Raw genomic sequence first — 23,345 nt, forward strand, 5'->3', positions numbered from 1 at the left:
AATAGGACTCCCCAAACAAAAACAACAACAACAAAAATCTAAGCAGCACTTAAAAATATCTAATTAGTCTTTTATTAGATAATTTATGGACCATATATACTGTTGATATTTTGCCTATGTATTTGAGCAAAGCTAAAGTTTTCAGTAAGTTGCACTCATTTTCAAACCAAATTTATCATTTAGAAATGGATATACTGTGTACTTACACAAAGTGCAACAGGAGAAACTACACTAAAAGCAGTTGCCAAAATCTATTAAGGTATTCCTTGCCACTACTTCCATTTTCAAAATTCCAGAATAAAACCTGAAGGCATTATACATGCTCCCAAGGCACAGAACCCATTTCCAGGTTTTCAGCATCCTATCCTCACTCTTCTTAAACATTTCTCTTTCCCACTGAGGGATGTCAGAATGACCATAGCAACAAAAAAAAAAAAAAACACACAAAAAAAACCACACAACAAAACCCATGCACAAAACAAAGCAACCAACAAAAAAAAACCCCAACAAACCAGAAGAGACTAATTTTCCCTGCCATGATTCAGGAAGTCAGGAAAAGTCTCATGACGAAATGAGAAACAAGGGTAGTAAGTAATAATGAAAACTGTGCACATATTTTTTATCCTTTGTGTTGAAAACTCGCTTGTTGATTTAATAAAAACCTTTTTTTTCTAAGTTGAGATCTCAACTGGATACTTGGGTTTCACTGTGATCAATCTTGATAATTCAATAAATTATAAAATTTTAAAAGAAATTAGCTAATAAAGAAAGAGTTGCCATAGTACTATAAACACTTCCCCCATTCTGATTTCTCTTTTTCTCTGTGCTTTTCCCCAGTAAATAATCCTTAAGAAACATGGTGCCACCATGGAAAGTGTATTTATAGAATATATAGCTGGAGGTATTCTAGCTGACTCTGAGAAAATAGGAAGCAGAATGCACTGGACTAAAAGGTTTGAGGAACACGAGACCGTACAGAGAGAGAACAGTTCTACGGTTACGAAACATTTGCTCTCAATTACCATCTCCCATAAGAACATCTTCCTCCAAAGTAAACTCACCATTTTCTCTTTATCTTCCTGTTTGCTTCCATCAGACTGAAACTGTAACAAAAACAATCATATTAATTGTAGAGTAATTAATGTAACAGTTTCAAAACAAGGCTACCTCAGCAAAAGCATAAACCTGAAGGGCCACATGCCTAGTAAATGTTTAATTTTCCAGATTTGTCAGCATTAGAATATTTTTGAACAGAAATTCAAACGCATAAATGAAATGCATGACTTGCATATATAAGGGCTTTGTGCACTGCTGCTCAAAAAGAGGTAATAGCTAAAATATTGAGGAAACTTACTATTATGCATGAAATACTGTACTTTCTTACTGGAGAGAAGAAAAAAAAAATGCCCTAAGCATTCACCTTCTACCTAAAAAGCAACCCCAGGACTTTCACCCCAATTATCAACAGCCATAGATTATTTTCCCCATCTTTCACAACAATACACTCATAAGCTTTTAGTCTTCATTACAAAATTACTTTTTCTCTCTCTTTTTGATCCGCTCACCATGAAAGCATATTAAGCTATCACACCAGTTAAGTGCACAATTATTTTGAAGGTACACTTGAGCATAAAAGCTGCAGTGCAGTGTTAGTAATCTAACTTTTAAACTACTGTACAGGTTAACTTACAGTCAAATTACCTCCAGTTATAAGTATTTCTACTGTGTGTTAAATGTAGTTTCATAACTAGAACATGCTGATGGCAATAGTGCATTAAAAATAACTTTCCCTATGTGTTACCTTAACCACTCTGTCACTGACGAATTTCTTCATTGTTCCAACCTAGAGCAAATAGCTAAAATGTTGCTCATTCTTCTCAGAAACACAATAAACTATCATATTCATATATTTACTGTAAAACTGCACGAGATATTCCTATAACCAAGTAATCTCTATTCTACAGTACATATCCACAGAAACAAGGGCTTTCTCACAGACCTTCAGTACTTGAACTTAATTACAAAGTAGTCCTAATAGTCTGCTGACAGCAGTGAAGTTAATTACTCCCTTGACATTGTAATTTCCAAACTAACCGCATTGTCACTGCAACATAGCATATCATTCAAGTATCAATCATCTCACAGGCCAACAAGACAGAAGCATGCTATAAAACAAGAGTATTAACCATTGGGAAATCGCATCAACATGGATGACAAGATGCTGAGAAATTATATATCCTACAAAGATAGGGAAGTAGGGGAAGATGGAAAAGCTTGAAGTTACTGTGACTTTACTACAACAACTACTTGGAACCCAAACTTAGCGTAGGTTCTGTCACTTTATCATTGCATCTTAGAACCCGTCGAGAGCAAACTTGCTTTCCAAAATCTGTTAAATTAGACAAAAAGACCTTCAATCCCAAGAATTATCTGTGTTCTCAGCTCTGCATCATCAAGTGCAGCTGGACATGAAAGCTTCCTCCCCTCAGGTGGCATGTAAATTTTGCACATTCCAATGTTTGTTGTAGTTGGAATAAAAAAAACACTTTTAAGAAAAAAAGGTTATGAAAGTGAAAATCTTCCCTCCGTTACCACTTCAATCAACCAACCTCTCCAACTTTCAGTTTTAATTTAAAATAATAAGCTAGGTTACAAACCCAGTGATTTTTAAGTTGGGGGGTATGTGTGTGTGTTTGGTTTTGATAATAAGAATTCAAAAATTACATCCAAACCTATTAATTCCAACGTTTCTCTAAGGTGGTATTTGAAGAAAAAAAAAATTAAACTCCTTCTATTTTTGACTTGAAAATAAAACAAAAGCTGCTAGACAAATAGCAAATTGCTGGAAAAGTAGCAAAAGAAATCCTTAGCCTCAGTCTGAGCTACTGAGTACATTCCAAGGGAGTTCAGAATATAAATGTGACTTGCAGCCTTTTAAAATAATTCACACTACCAATCTTTCAATATATACATGGTAAAGATACGGTCAAAACACAGCCACAAATCTCAAGAGGCCATTTTATTTCTGAAGTTGATGATTTAATGCTTTATAGGGTGCTTTCTATTTCCACACTGAACTCAGCCTTAGGGGCATCCAGAGATTTGTCACAGCCCCAAGTTCAAGTGCAGCATTTTAACTGGTAGAACACGGGGGCAACCCACTAATTAAAAAGATGCAACATCCCCTTACTTCCCAAGTAACCTAACAGGTGGAATAAAAAGTACTATTTTAAGCACTGGACATGTATTAGGTTATCTACAACATAGACATTGCCTACACTGTCACTTTAATAATGTAAAAGCTTTCATGCACTTAATATCACACATACCTTTTCTAAAAAAATATCATACACAGATAATGTTTTAAAAGATGAAGACCATAATGAGAAATGAGTTACCACTAAATATTCCTGGTTATAAACCTAAAGTGCCTCAAGTTGCTCATAAAAATGTTTGTTATATTTGTTTATTGATCATAAAAATGATCAAGAATTAAGATTCTCCAAATTTGTCCTTACTCAAAGTATTATGTTTCAGTATTTGAATATATACACAATTAGTAAGACTTGAGCAATTTTTGACATCAGGAGAATTGGTATTTTTCAAGTTTTGACAAGCTGTTCTGTCATACACACCTCTTTCATAAATGCTTTTCCAAGGCGCACCACTTTTGCAAATAAAATAGGATCATGGGAGAGATGAGGACCAAGGTAACAAAGCATGCTGAACGCTTCCTTTCTCAAGTCCTCAAAGCTGTCTGCTTGTTTTGGTGCTCTCTTGTTTGGCAAAGAAGAAATTGGTGACCCTTTAGCTCCTTTAGGTACACCAACTCTGAAAAATAAGATGTGCAGCATTTCACATGAAACAGAAGTGATAATTTTAGAAATGTATCAATACAGTTAGGCTTATTAATGAATTCATGCTTATAAACAAACAGTAGTTCTCCCCCTACGTACCGACATAATTCTACTTCTCACTTTACCTGCGGTATAGAGGTTCAATTGTCACATGTACAAGCTGGCAAAGGGCAACTGCAATAGGCTTGTGTGAAGTAGCATAAAACGGAGGCATCTGATCCATAATACTTTGTGCATGCTGCCAATCACCAATTTTTAATAAAGCTTCCAGTAAACCAAGCTTTTGATTATCAGGAGGCTGCAAGATAACAAGCAATGAAAAATTGTATTCATAAAGTAGTCTTATTATTTCTCCTTAAGCAGTTTGCAGTTGTAATCCACAGCTAGAGAAAAAACCTAGTATTTCAGCTATGTAATGAAAAAAATAAATACGTAAAATAAAATCCAGCTAGGCATTTAGACAATAAGCACACTTCAAAAGCAATAATAAACCAGTCCACATAGAGTCCAACATCTGGACCAAAGGAAGTTAAAAATAAAGTTCAAAATATAAGTTTATAAAGTTGTCTGACATATCTGATCATGTACTTTTCAAAAGTCACAATCCATTGCAGCTTACTACTTTACATGACATTTTAAGAACAATGCGAGCATTTAAGAATCTTTTCCATTGTGTGTTGCTCTGGATTTAGAAGTACAAATTCCTACTGCAAAACAAACAAGAAAAACTCCACTAAACACAACACCAAAATAAACCCAGAACCTTTACCTATCTTAGTTTGACTGTATCCTAAGTTTTGCATCAGCACTAGGAGAGTCTAGTTTTAAGTGCAAGTCTAAGGAAGTTTTCCAAACATCCCGTTTTGCAATATATACATAAAAGAAAATAGGAGTTTATGATTAAGATCGTGCCTTGAAACATTTTTGCATGGGCATGGCATGGATACATTTTGTTGTTACAAATTGATTAACCCTCACCCCCAAGATAAAAGTCTATTAATATATGACCAACAGCAAAGAATAGTGACTGCAAACTAGCTGTATATAACAAGCCTTAGATTACGTTCACACCAAGGGAAGGAAGATTGTAAGTAAGACAAAACATTTAAGCATTTTAAGGCATAAAACCAGTTTTATTTAAACCATGCAAACAAGACACACTACCAAGAACAAAAACTAATTAGAAATCAGATGGTTCTGTGGTTCTACAGTTTGCATAGATTTTATAATTTTTTCCCTTTTAAAGTTTCCTCGTAACACTATTTTTCTAATAGTTTTGAAAACAGAAAACAGTCTAGTACACAGCAACATGCAGAAGTTTCAGAAAACAAAAGGCACAGATCTATTCTAGATTCATGTTGAACTCATGTAGTAATGAAATTTCAGCCTTTCCTTTGAGAAAAGTATGTATCTGCACATCAGAACAAGATGAGCCTCTGAAAGATTAGTGTGCATTTCTGTTTGCAGATGCATGTTTTTAATGTTATATTACCATGTAACTAGTTCAAGTTCCTTTGATGCCAACGGTCGTCTTTTTTGGTCAGTATATACTATCTTAACAACAGGGTATGCTGATCCTTTACTGAAGTGTTTAAAAACTTTGCTTGTGCAGTATACGCAGGAAGGTTGAAATGCATATTCAATACAATAGACTTCTTAAATTAGAAATAATATTATTACCCCCAAAAATCATAAACCAATTACTAATATGAAGATAGCAGTTAAAGTTTGATACCATATACCAATTTTTTTGTGATCTGGGTTTTTTGGGTGATTACTAATTATATTAGAGTCCGTGTTTCTACTCATAAAGTCTTTCTAGGCCTTATGTGTTACTATGCTATTTCATGTCCAAAGCAGTCACTGCTCACACATGCATGCCACTTGACTGGGTCTCTTTAGGTAAGCAAGAGAAAGCTTACATGGCAGAGAAGAGCCAGTCTCTAACCGCTGACAAATCTAGTCCAACTGCTGAGTTCTGTGACTTCTCAAGTATCTCCCTATTATGTGGTTATGCCAAATGGGTCTTAAAAAGGCAGAAGTAGATAATGCACTTGCCAATACTCAATAATTAATATTAGTCATGAGACAATGATAATTTTTGACCACACAAAACAAGCACTTTGTGGATTTCAAAGAAAAGCTAGAATCAATAATTGTTTAACACAGTCTTCCTTATGGATAAGAAAGACATTTATTCCATGGTACCGTATCAAAAATTGTACATTAAAATGGCATACAGGATACAAAGCACTTGAATGGCTTTCACATATAGCTACTCCACTAACTGCTATGAATTGCACAGCTAATCACATACAAAAATGCTAACACAGAAACAATTTCAAGAAACAGCACGCACCGCAACAGTGTGCGGTCACAGAAACTGTTCTTGTTAAGTACAGCTCTCCATTTTCCCATCACACAGGCTCAGACTTTGTTATTTGTCATCGTAATCCTTCAGAAGAATGTTGCCGTTTCTGCTAGAGCTTAAAATTCCCTAGTTCTTAATTCTAAAGCTTAGCCATAAAAACAGACTTAATTCTTCTAACACTACTTGCAATATATACACTCCCCATGTCCCATCAAGAGTTTAGTTTTCCATCAGAACGTGGCAACATGCACGCTTCAGATAATACCAGGCAGCCTCATCTGACTGCAGATAAGGTAGACCAAAGCAATGTGGTATAATCAAAAGGAATATTGAAATAATGAGTGGCAGGGAGGTTAGAAACTTAAAGCTAGTGAAAGGAATGAGTTTAAGTAGCAGATGCGGCTGCGGTTGAGAACCAGAAAGCAGTGCCTACATCAACTGCCTGAGGGAAGAAAACAAAATTAATTTTTCAAGCTAGATAAGAAAAATGAAAAAAAAGAAGGAAGGAAGGTCAGAGATGTACAGAATCAAGGTGGGGTAGAACAAACAGGGGTAAGTAGACAAAACAGATTGATATAATGAATCCAGGAGGATACAGAAAATTAACAGCAGAAACTGCCAAGACTGATGGACCGCTCCCCCCTTGCCAGTACACCACCTGTAAAATGCAAATATCAAGCTTTTATTTTATTTTCCTTTAAGCAAGACATTTAAGCAGTACTTAAGACACTCAAAGATGACAACAGAAAGGCTGCTAAGAGATTAAGTAATTCTGTTTTTAAAGTAAAGCTTGGACACACTGAAATAAATTAGACCTAGGGCATCATAAGCAGTATCTGACATCATAGCACCTTAAGAGTCTACATTTACATGTACAAGATGCAGGTCTAATGGAAAGCACAGCAGTTACAATTTAATATGTTCAGTTAAAACCTTTTTCTACAATGCAGTATAATTCTAACAGCATTCATAGGTCTGGCAATTCTTTACATCCCAATTCTTAATTGGGAGAAATAAAGAATAAACTCTTTGTAATGCCCTTATTTTTAAGAAATCAACTAGGATATACTATCTCAGGTCCTAGAAAACACAGTTATTAAAGATTGTAGAGTATATGAATGCTGGGACATACTTAGTGGAGTTGACACAGTACAAAGGGAGGAAAGAAATTAATTAGCCACTGAATCAAGCACACCAAATCTAGAGAAATCCAAAAGCCCAAACCATGCATTTTTGCACATTCAAGGTAACTGCATCAGAGGACAGAGACAAGCCTTCCAAGAAGTACACACCTGTCTTTGAAATATAAAGATGTTTCCATAACAGCTACTATGTTTAAAGTAATTTAAAATCATTGTATTGGAAAGGAAGCTATTGACAAGACACACACCTTCTCAGTTTTCTCCTCCTCTTTTTCTTTTTCCTTCTCCTTTTCCTCAGTCTTTTCAGATGATAAGACTACCATCGTAAGTTTTCTGACAATTTGCTTAGCTTCCACGATCTCTCGCTTGTGTTCCTCAATGATGGCATTATCCCCAGGAAGAAGCTAAAAAAACAAAACAAAACAAAAACCCACCAGAACACACATTACATCTGAACATTAAAGTGACCTACTGCTACTTTTGATCACTAGAGTCTGAAGCAGAAGCTTGTCCTTCCTTGTTACTAATCAGATAAACTTATTCCCTGAAAGGTTCTTCTCCTTGCTACAATCATCCCAACAAGGAAGTATACTATTAACAGATTATTCTGAAATCAAGGACTCCTAAGAAACAATAGTATTCTACTTCCTCACAACCATTAGTTGTATAAGCTCCCCTTCCCCTCTCCAATTTATCATTCAGCTATAACTATATGGTGACAACATGCACATACTTGATGATAACATTTACAAAATTCAGTGCCTTAAACCAAATGTGAATATACAAAAGCATAAACTTTCACTCGATCATCTAAAGGGGGAAAAAATTCCATCACCAAGGAAAACCAGGTCACCTACTTAAGACACACATTTTGACTGCATCTTTATTTTAAAGGAATACCATGTTTAAAGCTTACCAAATTTCCTATTTATCAGCAATGTGGGTTAAACACGTGTAACATCTGTTACTTAAAAAACATCTTAGATTAAGAGATACCTAGTATGATAAAACCTCAGCGTAGTCTTGTGCTTAAGAATGATCAGGATAAGGAACATAACCATACACAAAAATTAAAAGGTCAAGATGGGAGACAGAAGAACAGCTGTTTTTCTTAAAAAGCCAAACTTCCATTTGATTCCTAAAACCATGCTCAAACTTCAACTACAAGTAATCAAAACTTATTGTAGAATCATGAACTCTGATACAGTAATCCTTTCCTCCACTGTTTTTAACAAGGGAAGATTTTTACTGTTTCTTCTCCTCCCAAACTGACAGTAGAAGGAGAGACTGCGTCATCTTCAGAGAAAAGACAGAAGAATTCCTCAATTTCACAGAAGCGTGGGGAAGAATCCCACTTGGAAAGGTAAAAGGTTTAAAGAGCTACAATATTCTCCTTTGAAAACACAGTAACCTACTAAGATTCACCAAGAAATACCTAGTGCGGAATTTCAAGGGTAAATCATATCTTCAGGACACAAAACGTTACATATGGCTTTGTTTGTATACATACACAAATAGAAAACAGTTCTTACAGGCTTGGAAGGGGAAGGGAGGGCAGAGGTGGGGAGAACATTCTTGATGTGAATGATAATCCTGACAGCTGCCATTGTACAGGAACCACACAATATATACCAGTTACGACTCAACACCTACATGCTAATTATTTTCTTGAAACCCCCATAGCAAGTGCAAATAGCCTGAACTGAAAAAAGGAAAAAAATCAGTCCCAAACATGCAAAGACAGACTGGTAGAGAGATTCTGGAATGAAGTAGATTAAAAATGAGACCGAGAATCAACATGACGACAGTGAACAGTATAAATGAATGCAGGGACCATTCTAGCTGTGAGGCTGTCAGAAAACACGCCCACACTTACACAGGTCTGAGCTGGAATTGCACAGGCCACTGTAACTCTGAGCCTGAGCATTTGTTTTGTAAGCTTACAAACATTCCCTAACAAACTTGCATTACTATCACGCGTTCTTCCCTCCACACTAATTATCCGAGACATGCACTCCTACTCATGCTCCACCCAACGCGTTTTAAGCCAAAATACTCACACGAAGTCAGAGACAGTTACTGACAAGTCAGATTGTGATTAATGCTATTAACTGCCACACAAATTAATGGCAGGACTACATTCCAAAGTTTCCATAGCTGTAACTAGAGCTCATTTCCTTCATTTCAGTGGAATAGCTGAGTCTTAATAGGTATTATGAAATTAAGAATTCAAGTATAATGTAAAATTATGTTGATAACTGTAACATTCTGTTTACTATCTGTCAAACTTCTATGTTGGTCAGTAAGACTGTCAGACTGGAGAGGATAAGAGTGTCTGACTAAATCTGAACATGTTAACTCATTTCCTCTTTCAACCTAACAAATGCTCAGATTGTAGATGGAATGAGAGGCCTAATCAGGAACACGTAAGAGTTAAAAAAAACCCCAATCCTACTATTAAACTAAACAAAGAACTTTAGGAGCCAACTGCCCTACCACTTTTTGCAAAATTTGATCTTGTAAAGCAAAACACTCAAAGGGTCTAGGTCTTAAGCAAGGTTACTCAGGCATTTAAAGCATACTTAGGCATTTACCTCCTACCTCCTATTCAGACAGAAGGTAAGCAATCTGAAGGATGCTACACAGATAATTCGAAGAAAGTGTATCAGCATTCGTATTTCAGTGTGTGTTTATTTGAGTACGTAGCATTAGAAAGCACCGGAAATTAAACACATATATATATATACAGGTATGACACAGCATGTCCCAAATGCACAGCTTTAGGAATAAGGTAAAAAAAACCCTGGCTTTTTAAAATTTTCTTAGTTTTGGCACCTGACAGAGTAGGACTGTCACTTACATGAACATAAAGATCCTCCAAATCTATGAGATTATGTTGCAGAAGGACAGCAGCAACTCTGTATAAGGAAGAAGGCGTCTCACCACTTGGATCCTGAACAGGACAAGATTGTAAATTTAAGAAAAAAGCAGACCACTGCAGAAGGTCATGAAACAGAGAAGAAACTACTCAAAGTTCAGATGCAACATACTAACCCACAGTTCTCCTTGTTACCATGCCATTTAACTGCTACTACTCCAAAGCCACTAGACTTTACCACAATACACAACCAGAATTTTCAGAAAAAAACCCATTCAACTATCTGCACACCTTGCGGTGCTTGTATACAATTCCTAACCATACATTTAAAAAAAACTTGACTATTTGATATATCATGACTCCCTTGCAAACATGCTCTTCACTAGTGGGGACAAGTCTTTTGTTTATAAGGTACAATCTCTGTTAATTCCAGTCCTTACATAACTATGCAAGTTCAAATGGCAGGTATCAAGATTGTTTGCAGCTGTCTTGGAGAATGCTAAGCGTTCTCCTCTAAAATACATTAGAGACTTCCACTCAAATAATGAAATTACTGCTTTCAATACTAGAATTTCACAACTTTAAAACTACTTTTAAGTACAAAAAAAAAATTACAGCAAAAACCTGTTATCACTGACTGCAGTTCAACACTGAGTACAACCAAATACCAAGAACAAAAGAATGGAAATACTTTACCTGATAAAATTTGAATTTGAACCCAAGGATATGGCATAGAGTTTGAGGTTCACACATGTACATGTAAGACTCTATCAGTGGTACAAAGAAGTCATCATATTCAGGCCTGCACTCATAGACTTCTAGGATAATATCCAAAACTCTGTTAGGATCAAGGTTAAAACATCCTAGGTAGAGAACAACAGAGTAGAAAAGCTTAGCATTACTGTTTTTAATCCCCATTCTGTTACTAAACCACAATGCATTAGTTTTTAAAGTTAATTCTTTTCAGTTCAAATTGAACCTGGATTTATGTACAGCACAGTAATCCGGATCATCTGTAAATACAGCATCGATCACCTTGACTTGTGCCAAATACTGAACTAGGCAAAGATACTAAATAGAATTTTCAATTCAGATTACAGAAAAACTAGAAATTACCACCTGAAGGCAAACATTTAATTAGTAAAAGCCCAACCTCACTAATACCACGCTGCCAGCAAAAGGCATGGGCTGCTTCCTCTCCCCTTCTGGTGGCACACGTATTCATGCAGTCACACAAATCAGCCAGCTATAAACGATTTTACACCCAAAGACTGTCCTGGTTTAAGCTAGATCATAATCCATGTCGTACTGTCCTGTCAATTCAGTATTATTGCTAGCATTAGGGAGAACAGTTTGTTTATTTTGAGGGGAGCAAGAACAAAAATATAGAACAGGTAAGCCAATGTTGTAATTTCACCTGTATTATCTTATTATATACATTTTTCGCCGAGAACTCCAGGAGACATGCTCGAGAGAGAACTTTTACCTATATCAAAAGAATCCAGACCTAGACTATTTTCTTCACTGTGCCATGAGAAATTTTATCCAGGCACATTCACTATACAGGTATATAAATGCATCAGTCTTTCCTTCCCAAAAGCTATTTCCACTACACCAGGACCTACTGCAAGTCAGTGCGTTAAAAGAATTGACAATTTATAGGAAGTCTTTGCAATTCCTAAAATTCCAGAAGATGGAAGAATGTTTTGTTATAAAGTTTGTCAAACTGTATGTATTTTTTCCTGTAATAACTAGCAAAAACATCCTCTTCTCTAGCTCTGTTCTGAAACAAGTAGTATTATTACAGGGATTTGACTGTCTCAGGCAAAACTCTGTGAAAACAAGTGAAACAACAGATGAAAAAAAATTACCTTTTATAAAATAGCAGCATAGCCTTTTGACCATTACTGCACTGGCACCATATGAAACAGGCACCGGTGCAAACATTAATCTGTTATATAAAATTCCATTCAAAAATGGAGTGTAAAACATGGGGAATTACAGATATTTCCCATTTTTAACATACTTTGCACTTTGATTGTGACACTCCCCCCAAGACTCAAACATGGACAAATTACAAAGTAGATATAGGAAGAATATTTACTATTTCTCATTTTTTTTCATAAGGAATCACTTATTCAACTTCTTTAAGACTAAAAGAATATTAATGCATTGAACTGAGTACTTTAAAACAGCAAAAAGTATTACTTTGTTACACTCCAATCTGCCTGCTAAGAGATGAGAAGCACACCCTCAAAAAATACTGCTGAAATGAATCAAAATCACAGTGTGCATATTTGAGCAATACCATAAATTCAGTATCTAAATTAACTACACAACATTCCCCAAATTAATTATGCACAGGAATAGGAACTTCCAAGTGTCATAATTCTATGCAAGGTGATATACCAACATGTTACAATTGCACTACACACCCTCATGGCACATTATTGGATCCACAGATGATCTCAAGCAATAGTCTGAAGTCACCATTTGCACTCGTAAGACCATGTAGGAAAACCAGTGCCCATATTCCTTACACAAATTCCTTACCTATTAAAGATTTGATATTTTCAAGGATTAAATCACTAGTGATATTTCCAGATAAGTCTTGCCCCAGTTCTGCGATGAGTTTCGCATAACCTTCATTCTCCTCTCGTAACAAGTTAAACTTCTGTTGCTTATAACTGCAAACACACAGAAATTAAACACTAATGCATTACACAAATGTACAGTGAAGCGTATTTATACCTTTATCAGTATTACATTTTTTATATAAAATTCTGATTTTGCACAGATGTTTAACAATCTGTAATTTAACTGAGCTACTGCAAAAAGTATAGAATGCAGCACAATGAATACCTGCAAGGTAGCAAGTGTTCTCCAAACAAATCCAGCTCTTCTTTTCTTTCAAATGCAGACCATTTAATAGCAAGATTATGCTTATATGTAACAGTAAAGCTTGATGTTGCACACTGTGCTGGAGAACCGCCCTGTAAAAGTCTGTGCTTACAGACCTATTCTAGTTTCTAGTGGTGTTCTTTGAGATTGAGACTAAAACACTGGATGCAGAGACAAAAACTAAACACACATCACAAAAATATATCCTGTGTTGCCTAAACTATCATAACATTTGCTTATTTATGAAACCAAATGCCTCTGCTTAACTGATGCAACAGCAACAATTAATTTTCTTATACTTTATAATTTTGTGACAAATGTGAATTTAAGTATTAATTATTTAATCTGCAGATATGGAATCACTGCAAGCAAGAACCATAGCAATAGGTCACATCAAAAAAGACATTGTTTCTCAAGAGGTTGAAAACCAAGAGAGCTAATGAGGTTCTTTTGTCAACAAGTTCAAGTGTGACAAAACATATTTCCCAAAGAAAATCTAGTATTTTATTGAAATAAACATTACACACTATTAGAAAACATTGTTACCAGACTAAATATGATTGCCCCTTCTCACCCACTCCCCAAACAACCCCTGCCCCAATACTTACAACAGTTTTGTCTTTATTTTAACAGATTTCTGATTGAATTGTTGAGACTGCTTGATAAGTCCTAATGACTCCAGGGTCTCTGGATCTAAACGCTCCTTTAGAACAGTGTCAGATACAAGATACTGAAAAACACCAAAACCACAGCAAATTTGTCAATTAGGCTACATGATTCTGAATAGAAAAAAAAACATTCAAATATCATGATATACCATGATAATAAATGCATTCTGCTTCAAACATAGAAGTGGACAAAAGCAAGAAGCTATTTAACTGTAATTGGAATTTTACAGTGGTAGATTTTATATGCAAGAGCACCTTGAAGAAACATGTCCTAGAATCCAATTGCTGGTTACAAAGTATATGTTGCATAGCATCTAGTAATATTACGAAGAACTGCATACTTACAAAGCTTATACCCATTATCTCCCATATTCTGGGAGAAAAGCCTTATTATGAAAATAATGCTGAATTTTCCTACTAATCACACTTATTCCATGTGGTTAGAAATGCCACTTCTAAAGACAGAGAAGGCTGCATAAAGAAGAAGTCCAACTCAAAACATACTGTGGAGGCGAAAGTTCTGTTAAACTGACAGTGGGAAAAATTTCAGTTCCCTCAAAACTCTTCAAATCATTCAAGAGGCAACTATATTACTCTACCACAACACTTTGAAGATGCATTCTTAAATTATTTGGGAATTTATTCAAACATTCTAATAGCCTTTTTTTGCAAAAGAAAAAAAAAAGCAAGCTTCAAACTCGCTGATTTTTGTCAGATTTTGACATATACTTTTACCAAAAGACTTTCTAGGTGCAACTTACCAAACAGGCTAATACCAGCTGGGTAAAATGATCCCTCTTACTTTTCTCTTCTAAACAACTTGTCTCAATATCTAGTATAAAAGAAGATGAAAAAAAGGGAAAAAAGAAATCATTTACTTGTGGAATTTCTAAGTTTCTTCTTTTTGTAAGTATTCAGATAAATGCTATTGAGAACACAATGCAAACAAAGCAGCTTGTCTAGCTTCTTGCCACTTTCCACCTAATCATCTACCTTAAGGTCCACGTTGTATTTTCATGACAACTTAGCCACATCCACCAAACTCATTGAAAAGGTAAAAGAGAAATCAGAAGAATGCCATAACATTTTTTCTTGCCCTTCTCTGTCACGATAAGGCTTACAGCAAGCATTCAGAACCACTAAGCATGAATGAAGAGAAGTATGAATTGCTGAAAATAATCCTAGCCTTAATGTAATGTTCTAGTCTCTTCCTCTGTGTCTTCAGAGTAACTACCATGTACCGCCTGGTCTGCAGTCTTTTACTATCTATGACTCTGGATTTCCATTCTTTTCTTTTGCATTGTCAACTATCGAATGCAATTCACAAATCCACTCCTATGAGAAGACAAGCCATAAAACAATGGCCAAGGAAGCACACCTGCCTAAAGTAGTTTTAAAAAGCATGTTACAGGAAGCAAGGATCTGCAGAAGGAGTGCAAAATTCAATAGAAGAATGCAAGGCAGACAGACATCACGAAAAAATACATCCACACCCAAAAAAAAAAAATCTCACAAACCCACAGAAAGACTAGACCCACAGAGAAAACATGAACAACAAAACTCTTGAGAAAGCAGCCTCAAAACAGACTGAAAAACAATGCTGCAGGAGGACAACAGTGGAGGCAGACTTGTCAGATCAGTCTGGACCCTAGCAGCCAAGCCTCTCAGCCAAAGAATCTGAAGAAAAAAAATCAGTCTAGGGATGTGGATGAAGGGATAAAGTGGGTAAATAAAAATTCTCACACATTGAAGCACATTAGCTAAGTTGACGACATTAGGGGGGGGAAAAAAGTCCCAACAGTAGCAATTACCAGTTAGAGGGAAAAAGTGTCAAGAGAAAACTCATCAAAAACAAGCAAGAAGTTTTCAAATGTCCTTTGTCCCAGAGTCTGAAACATAGCTTCTTAGCCATGTATTTATTGCTCTGCTGCTAGTGGAGGCATGGCATTTGGTACATAGTAATTTGAAGGGAAGGAGGGGGAAAAAAAATATGGAAAAAGAGGCAGACAAATAACTAGTTTCAGTTATTCAAGTAGTTGCAGAAACAACTAATCAAAGTTTTCTAACCCAGCTCAAAACCAAAAGGGTATCGATGCAATACTACATTATAAAAACAAATCATTACAAAAAGATGATAGAAGTACACAGAACGAAACATTATGAATAAAACAAAGTCAAAATTAATCTTTTACATGTTACAGAACTGAGGCTGCATATGGAAACTTAACGAGGTGCCTCTCTGCACAGGCAGCCACAGCACAGAAGATGCCACACTCTTTCAGTATACAGAACAAACCAGGCTCCATGATGAAGACATCACAACATAAAAATCCCAAAGTTAATACCAGAATAAGTACATATCTTTAAAACCTGCTCAGTTGGCAGACAGTGATTTGGAAAATGATACTGTTTGCCTTTAGATTTCTGGACAATTAGTACAAGCTTCATTTCACTAAGAGTGACAGTACAGATACAAATATTTACAGAACACATTCTGAGAACAGAACAGAGAATATCCCTACCAGGACGTCAACTTTGATTTAAAGCACTTAAAAGAATGATAACAACACTAAGTCACCAGTTCCATTAGCTAACACCCAACATTCTTAAAAGCTAGCTCCTTTAACTATTCTTGACAGATCAGTTTCCACTGCCTTTAATAGCTAAGTTTCTGGAAACTATAACAGAACAAAGCAGAATGAAAACACATTAACAACTGAGATACAGATACACCGAGGAAGAATCAACACATACTTTGTAAACAGAACTCATGCTTTACAGATTTAATGAAGTTTCCTGAAGAAGTAAGCATGTATTTCTCCATATCTGAGGCAATGCTGAAAGGAAGGAAACCCAACTTACCTAATATACAGAATACATCAGCTAGGATGGAAGGCATGTCTTCCCGGAATTCCTAAAAAGGAAAAAGTTCGTGCTTAGTGAACACACAAATTCACATGTGTACACTTAGGAAATTCTTAATCCATTACACAAAACAACACTTCATTATGAAGTAAGTTCACATTAATTAATAATATATTACTGCTGATACTAATAACAAAGTTATGTTAATTAATAATTCAGAGGGTCAATTATTGACTAACATTAAGTGCTGTACTAATTATTAATATGTAATGAAATAACATAACATTTCGATGTAATTTAAAAGAGTATCTAGTGGAGAAGGACAAAATCCTCCAGTAAATGCCTCCACTTCTCTACCACAGCGGAACTCCCTGTGTAAAGATCAGCACCAGCCCAAAGAGGAAGCTACACTTTCTCAAGCAGCCAACAAATTACATTTTCCTACAGTAACTAAAGATCAAACATTAACACATGCTACCCCAAAAGCATGTGCACCTCAGCTTTGACTTCTCTCAAACCCAATGCAGAAGTTTAAAAACCTAGAAAGGTTATCCTAGAATAGATCACTGCAAAACATTTTTTGTAATGTTCTACACACAAAACAGCAGTCTAACTTACAAAGAAAAAGAAACTATTGTTTTCAATATTTTAAAGCGTATTTTTTTCACTTTATTTTTGAACACTAACATTTGGTAATCTTAGAAGTTTAGAAGAAAATACTCTTTTCCCTACTTCCTCTATTTATTCAAAGTAGTTTTTGTTTGAAAAAGATTTTTCTTAAAATAAGTCTAATGCATTATTTTAAAGGCAGACAGCGGACTTAAGACCTCTCAACAGTAAAATGGCACACACACATTGTTACACTAAGACAGACGTAAATTATAAAAACCAGTAGGTGGCATCACAGACAAGCTGCATAAGCTAGTGAAACCTATTTTTAGCATTTATTTAAAATGTCAGTCTTCACATGCCTTTTAAAAAAACATTTAATTTCTCCTAAAATGAATATATCTATTCCTTCCCACAAAAAGTAGGGAAAAAAAACCACTGACAAACTACATATATTTCAAGTGCACACAAATGAAGAAAAAGAAATTGACAAGAACAAGAACTTTTTAGATATGGAAAACCAAGTCTGTTCAACACTATCCTACTTGATTTTCATTCAGATTTTTATAACAAACTAGAAATTTGGTAAGCATGCAACTATTAAAAATATCTACTTACTATGACATCACCAAGAACATTAGAAGCTTGATCATGCTTCAAGTTTCCTCTGACAACATGGTATGCAAGCTCGTACAAAGCCTGTTGGATATCTATTGAAAGAAAACATTAAGGAACATGTTAGGTAATCTTTGGTAACTTTTAGAGCAATGTTTACAATAATCCTGTAGACTTCAGACACCCTGCAAGTAAAGAGGATATGCTTCTTTTACCAATGACTGGGATTACTTTATTACTGCTGATAGATTAAATATAGCATCAATATCTAAGACTTCACACAAGCAGATAGAAGAGAGACAATACACTTTCCCTAGGGAGTTTATGTAATAACAATAAAATGGAATGAAAAACTACAGTTCTGCACATAAAAGCTTAAGTTAAATCTGTCTTTCCTAAACCAACTGCCAAGACTCATAATTCACATAAATATATTATACATACACATAAAACTACAATACATAGGAAACATTACAGTACTTTTTCCTAATCATATCTCAACACAGATATGCTCTCAAGAACCACTTCTCTCGGAGAAAGTAAAATGTAATTGGAAAAAAATACTTAATGAGGTTTTTTTTTTTTAAGGGAAGTCTCCAGTAACTGAAGAATGTTGCTTTACAAAAGCTTACATTAAGCTGAAACACTAAACTGAGATACAGCATTTGAAAAAATCTTGCCACGTTAAAAATAGTGGTTGCAAAAACTACTATGGTAAACTCGTAAGGAATTGTTCTTGAATACACCACAATGCTGCTATACTTTTTAGTATGTGAAAAATAATCAAACGCAATACTTTCACCTTGCACTTGTACCATGTGGTTTACTCAATATTCACAAAGGGTATAAAAGTTACAGATCTTAATGACTTAAAGCAGGTACTTGATAACTTGGTGACTGCAGAGCACTGTGGCTGCATTAAAAGTATATTTATTTCTTTTTTAAATTGATAGGTTAATTTTACCTATCACAATGCTTTTGGCAAAGAATATTAATTGCCGAAGATCTGAATATAGCAGGATTGGTTTAGCCACCAATGCTATGTAAAATATAACTCTACTATTTTGAAGGCAAATTCAAGCAGTTTGGTGCAGTACCCAATTTAATAATTTATGATGAACCCAAACAAACTATAAGCATAGCCCCAAATATGCCTCTCTCTGCAAGTGGCTCCCCACATGATGGGGTATTTGTTACATAGGTACACCACCAAAACCTGGCCTGTCTCCATAAGCTTGTGGTATACAGGACCTCAATAAATGCCTTTCTGGAACCGTAAAGGCATAACAGCCAGTGCAGTTTTCAGAACTGGATGTGGGTCATGTGGACTCAAATTCTTAGCAGTCAGCATCTTGGTACCTCACTCCAAATTATCTGTATTTTCAGGGTTTTCTTCCATGACCAGAAGGACTTAAACTATTTCTGTATAGTAATTCCTCCAATATAGCCACTGCATGTATCTATCTAGTAATTCCCACTGGATATTTTAGATCCTGACAAGGACAGATTTAAAAAAAAAACAACAGCATATAGCGACTGTCCATCTCCATCTAGAACAGAGAACATCTGCTGACCTTTCTTCAAAAACTTTGGGAATAATGGTGTAGCTCTGTTCAATAATAAGTTCTTTGTACTTAATAGTATTACTTATAATTTACATTGAAACACTCTGGTTTCTCTTTTCTTCTATTACAATTGCCCATTATGACTATTCTAGCAGGAGCTCAAAACACCATCTGAACAGCATAGCACATTTGTGGTCTTAGTAATATGGAAGCTTTTCTTCCAACAGATTCTGCAATGCAAAGAAAAATTTAATTTTTCTGCAAAGACCAAAGATTTTTTTAAAGTGAGAATTTAAAACTTGAAGACAGCAGCGTCGTTCACTAACAAAGGAGAAAGTCTCTAACTCAGGCATTGCTGTAAAAATTACTTTCTGCAGTATACAAGTACACTTGCATACGGTAGTGTTCATACATATAACTTTTAGAATAAAACTGTATTTGAGTCTGCAAAAAGGAATTGAATTTTCTACAACACAGACCAAATAATGGACTACCCCACCACCACTTAACTACTGTCTAAGAAATCTCTTACCTGAACATCTGAAGACAAAACTAGTTGTGGATGTTTGTATTGCCTTACTATCTGTAGTATTCATCTTTAGCATGTATTAATGATCAATGATCACCGTACAGGAATATTCCAACCAGATACATGCAGATGTACCATGATCGACTCTTTCCAGGCCTTTTTTTAAGAACCACCTTTTTTTTTATTTTAAGAACCACAAAAAACCCGCACAACCTACCTCTGAAACCCATACTATCATGGCTTTTGTTTTCACTGAGAGTGCGACATAGTTGCACACTGAAACAGAAAAAATATTAAAAAAATTAAAAACATAAAAATAGAGATTAGCATACACACAAAAATGTTTGGAGGCTTTTTTTGTTGTTGTTCTGGCTAAAATACTTTAAATTTGGGCAGTTTAAATGGCTGACTACATTTTAACTTTCATAAACACTAATTCACAGAAATTGCACAGCAAAGAAATACAAGTTTCCCAATAGATCTCACACATATATATCATATACTTCAAAAAAATATTATTCCTAACATTACACATACTTACACACAGAAAAGTGAGTACACTAGGCAATTTTAATGTGAAAGGAAACATGGAAGCGCTAGCATTAACCTACTGTTGTTAACCAATAAGGAAATGCTTCTCGTGGAAGTACTATCACAATTTTCAAACTCTGGCCTGTAAAAAATTTTAACATTAAAACACATGCATGACTTCCTGATGCAGTGTTTTATCAGTGGTGAGACAGTCACTAAGGGAATCCATTACAGGATGCAAAGACCTGTCATGTTACATTGTCTCCTGAGGCTCCCTCAATCAAATTAGCTATATGTAAGAAGTACACTAAATACTGTACATATGGCTCCATGAAATTAACAGCTCTGTGCATTATAAAACAAATGCTCAAAGAGCAGGCCTCTCCACTACACTGATGGCTTAGAAACGGAGATGCTTCCAAGCTACAAGGATTTTCCCTCTCCACCACAGTCACCTCAGCACGAGGTTTCAAAAGCAGTTTCGTACTTAAAAAATAGTAGTGATTTACCTATATTATAACACAGGCCAATTAATATCTTAACAATTTTCTTCACACTTTCAAGTTTTCAACCAGAAGTTTCACATATTTTTCGTCAAAAAGTCTTTCATGTGCAGAAACTGAAGCTGGTATCAGAGCTACATCGTATTCCTACATAAGATGGCAAGACCACAATTTCCTGTGGGAGCAATTCTTAAGCATGTTCTCAAGTAAGGCAGGTGTTTAGAATTATTAAGAGGCTTATCATCAAAAATAAACAGTAAAAAAGGATTCTGTAGCAATCTGTCATTCATTCTATTTGCATCCTATGCCGTTTATTACCTCTCTAGCAGGACTGAACAGCTGTTCCAGCAATCAAAGGATTGTAATTAGCAAATACAAGGTATATGCACCCTTTAAAGACAACTGGAAAATGGGCAGTTTCACATACAATGTAACCAGCAGAAATGTGCTAGCTCCGCAAAAAGCAATGGTATGGCTAAGATGTTCTAAATGCTGTTGAAGAGAATGCACAATATTTGGAATTAACCAGAGCAAAGATGGCAAAAACAGAGGAATGGGTAATTTATTTTATTTTTCATTCATGATAAGTGCACTTTTTTTAAAGCAGCAATAGATTTTTTCCCAGCTATCCCCAAACAGTGTATCAATTTGATCGATCAGATTTTCTTAAATTTTAATTACTCCTCCTCCATAAATAAGTTACCATATAAGCACTCATTTCTAAACTCCGTATACAAGTAACAGCAAAGTGAAACATCCAATACCAAAAAATTATCTACTGAGATGCACACTTTGACCCCTGTGTCGTAAGGTGGTATCATCAACCACACTGCACGAGCAACAACCCTGTCTACTTGGACAGAAGCGTTCACTTAAGTACATCTTAATACAACATAAGAGTTTTAACCTCTTCCAATTCCCTTTTCAGGCAATACCAAAACAGTACTATCAACTTCGTATTACTTCAAGAAACAAATCTGTTTGATCAAAGTAACAAGAAACCTTATTTTAAATTAGTCTGTAAAACTTGCTTTATGTTTGTAATTAAAAAACCCTGAGCTATTAAACTGGAAAAAAAAAACCTAAACATTTTCTTTTCGTGAAAGTCTTCACGAGAAAATTTTGGTAGCAGAAAAGATGACTGTGATATTACTCTTTGGATCTAAATTAATAATTCTGCTTATATTCTTTCATACAGGTACTCCAAAGGAGGATGACCTTTTCTGAAGGTGCTGTCAGGCAGCACAGCTGAGCTGATTTAATGGCTTGATGCTGCAGAAATGTACATTCACCAACGCTTCTTCCCTTCTTGGCCACAGAGTTCTAGCCCTCATGTCAGTTAAATCAGTTAAACTGACAAACCTGGCAGAAAACTGGTAAAAAAAATAAGTCTTCTGCCAACTTTGCAAGCTGAAGCATCTTACCAGGAGGTCAGATAAGCACCAGAGTAAAGAGAGCCCTCGTGAACGAAGGCAGAAGCCCTCCCTTCCAGTACCAAGAAGCTGTGAGATTAACTGAGAGCATCAAGAATTAAAATCGCAATACTTTCATGTTCACAAGAATAAAAACATCTGTATCAGTACAACTAACCAGCTTGGGAAAACAGCCACACAATACCTTCTCATTTAAACACTGCCCATGACAATGGAAATTTATCAGGTCCACTTTTCAGTTCAACAGACCCAAACTGTCTGTTGTCCATTAAGAGTTCATTTGAAACATTTATTACTCTAATCTTGTAGTTCCTTACTGCAAGCGTAGGACAGAGAGCTTCCCTACTCCACTAAAACCTACATTGCTTCATGCAAAAATAAAACCGCAAAACGTGTAAGATACAATAAAAAAAACAGGATAACCTAGAAAGTAAAAATAGTTTTAAAAAGTTACAGAATCACCTCTGAAAACCAAAGTTTTAAATTAAATTTGTTTTGGACCAAGATGGGATAGATTTGCTTAAACAACAAATCCTGAAGCAGTGTTGAACACCTATCAAACTTGCATGGCAGAGTCATCAACTGAACCCAAGTTTCCCAATTCATATGCAATGTTCTACAGCCTCAATTACACTCCCACACATAGTATATGGCAGTAATTGTCACAAAGTGCATGTGCCTGCAAACATTTAAGTATATGAGTTTAACTGATGCAGGTGGGTAGTTCTCTAATTGAGATAAAGTACAGTCAACTGCATTTTGCAGTCAGGATGGCAAAAATACAACTAAACTGTTTTCCTGACTCTCAGCCCTTCAACTCAACACTGACATTCCGTGTGGAATTAACAAACCTATCAGGGGTGCTTGAAAGATCAAGT

The 23,345-nt window shown here is 35.5% G+C and overlaps 1 protein-coding gene across 3 annotated transcripts in view; it reads right to left on the reverse strand.

The window, feature by feature from the left end:
• Window positions 1-23,345, reverse strand: part of THOC2 (THO complex subunit 2) — a 55,468-nt gene that overhangs the window by 28,175 nt on the left and 3,948 nt on the right. For 2 of the 3 annotated variants that reach the window (XR_013923830.1, XM_080365642.1), the window contains exons 2-14: window positions 20,218-20,276; window positions 17,910-18,001; window positions 16,680-16,731; window positions 14,579-14,649; window positions 13,758-13,879; window positions 12,802-12,935; window positions 10,945-11,111; window positions 10,231-10,323; window positions 7,619-7,774; window positions 3,983-4,155; window positions 3,636-3,831; window positions 1,802-1,843; window positions 1,062-1,103 (exon numbers count right to left, since the gene is read on the reverse strand). Coding sequence is in view for 2 of the 3 variants with exons in the window: in XM_080365642.1 (XP_080221768.1) it covers window positions 1,062-1,103; window positions 1,802-1,843; window positions 3,636-3,831; window positions 3,983-4,155; window positions 7,619-7,774; window positions 10,231-10,323; window positions 10,945-11,111; window positions 12,802-12,935; window positions 13,758-13,879; window positions 14,579-14,649; window positions 16,680-16,731; window positions 17,910-18,001; window positions 20,218-20,276 (1,399 nt within the window). In the remaining variant the exon portion in view is untranslated. The remainder of the gene's footprint in view (window positions 1-1,061; window positions 1,104-1,801; window positions 1,844-3,635; window positions 3,832-3,982; window positions 4,156-7,618; window positions 7,775-10,230; window positions 10,324-10,944; window positions 11,112-12,801; window positions 12,936-13,757; window positions 13,880-14,578; window positions 14,650-16,679; window positions 16,732-17,909; window positions 18,002-20,217; window positions 20,277-23,345) is intronic. The other variant, XM_080365643.1, reaches the window with a different exon arrangement.

Source organism: Falco punctatus (assembly GCF_963210335.1).
Source record: "Falco punctatus genome assembly, chromosome: 15".
In the NCBI taxonomy this organism is placed as follows: Eukaryota; Metazoa; Chordata; class Aves; order Falconiformes; family Falconidae; genus Falco; species Falco punctatus.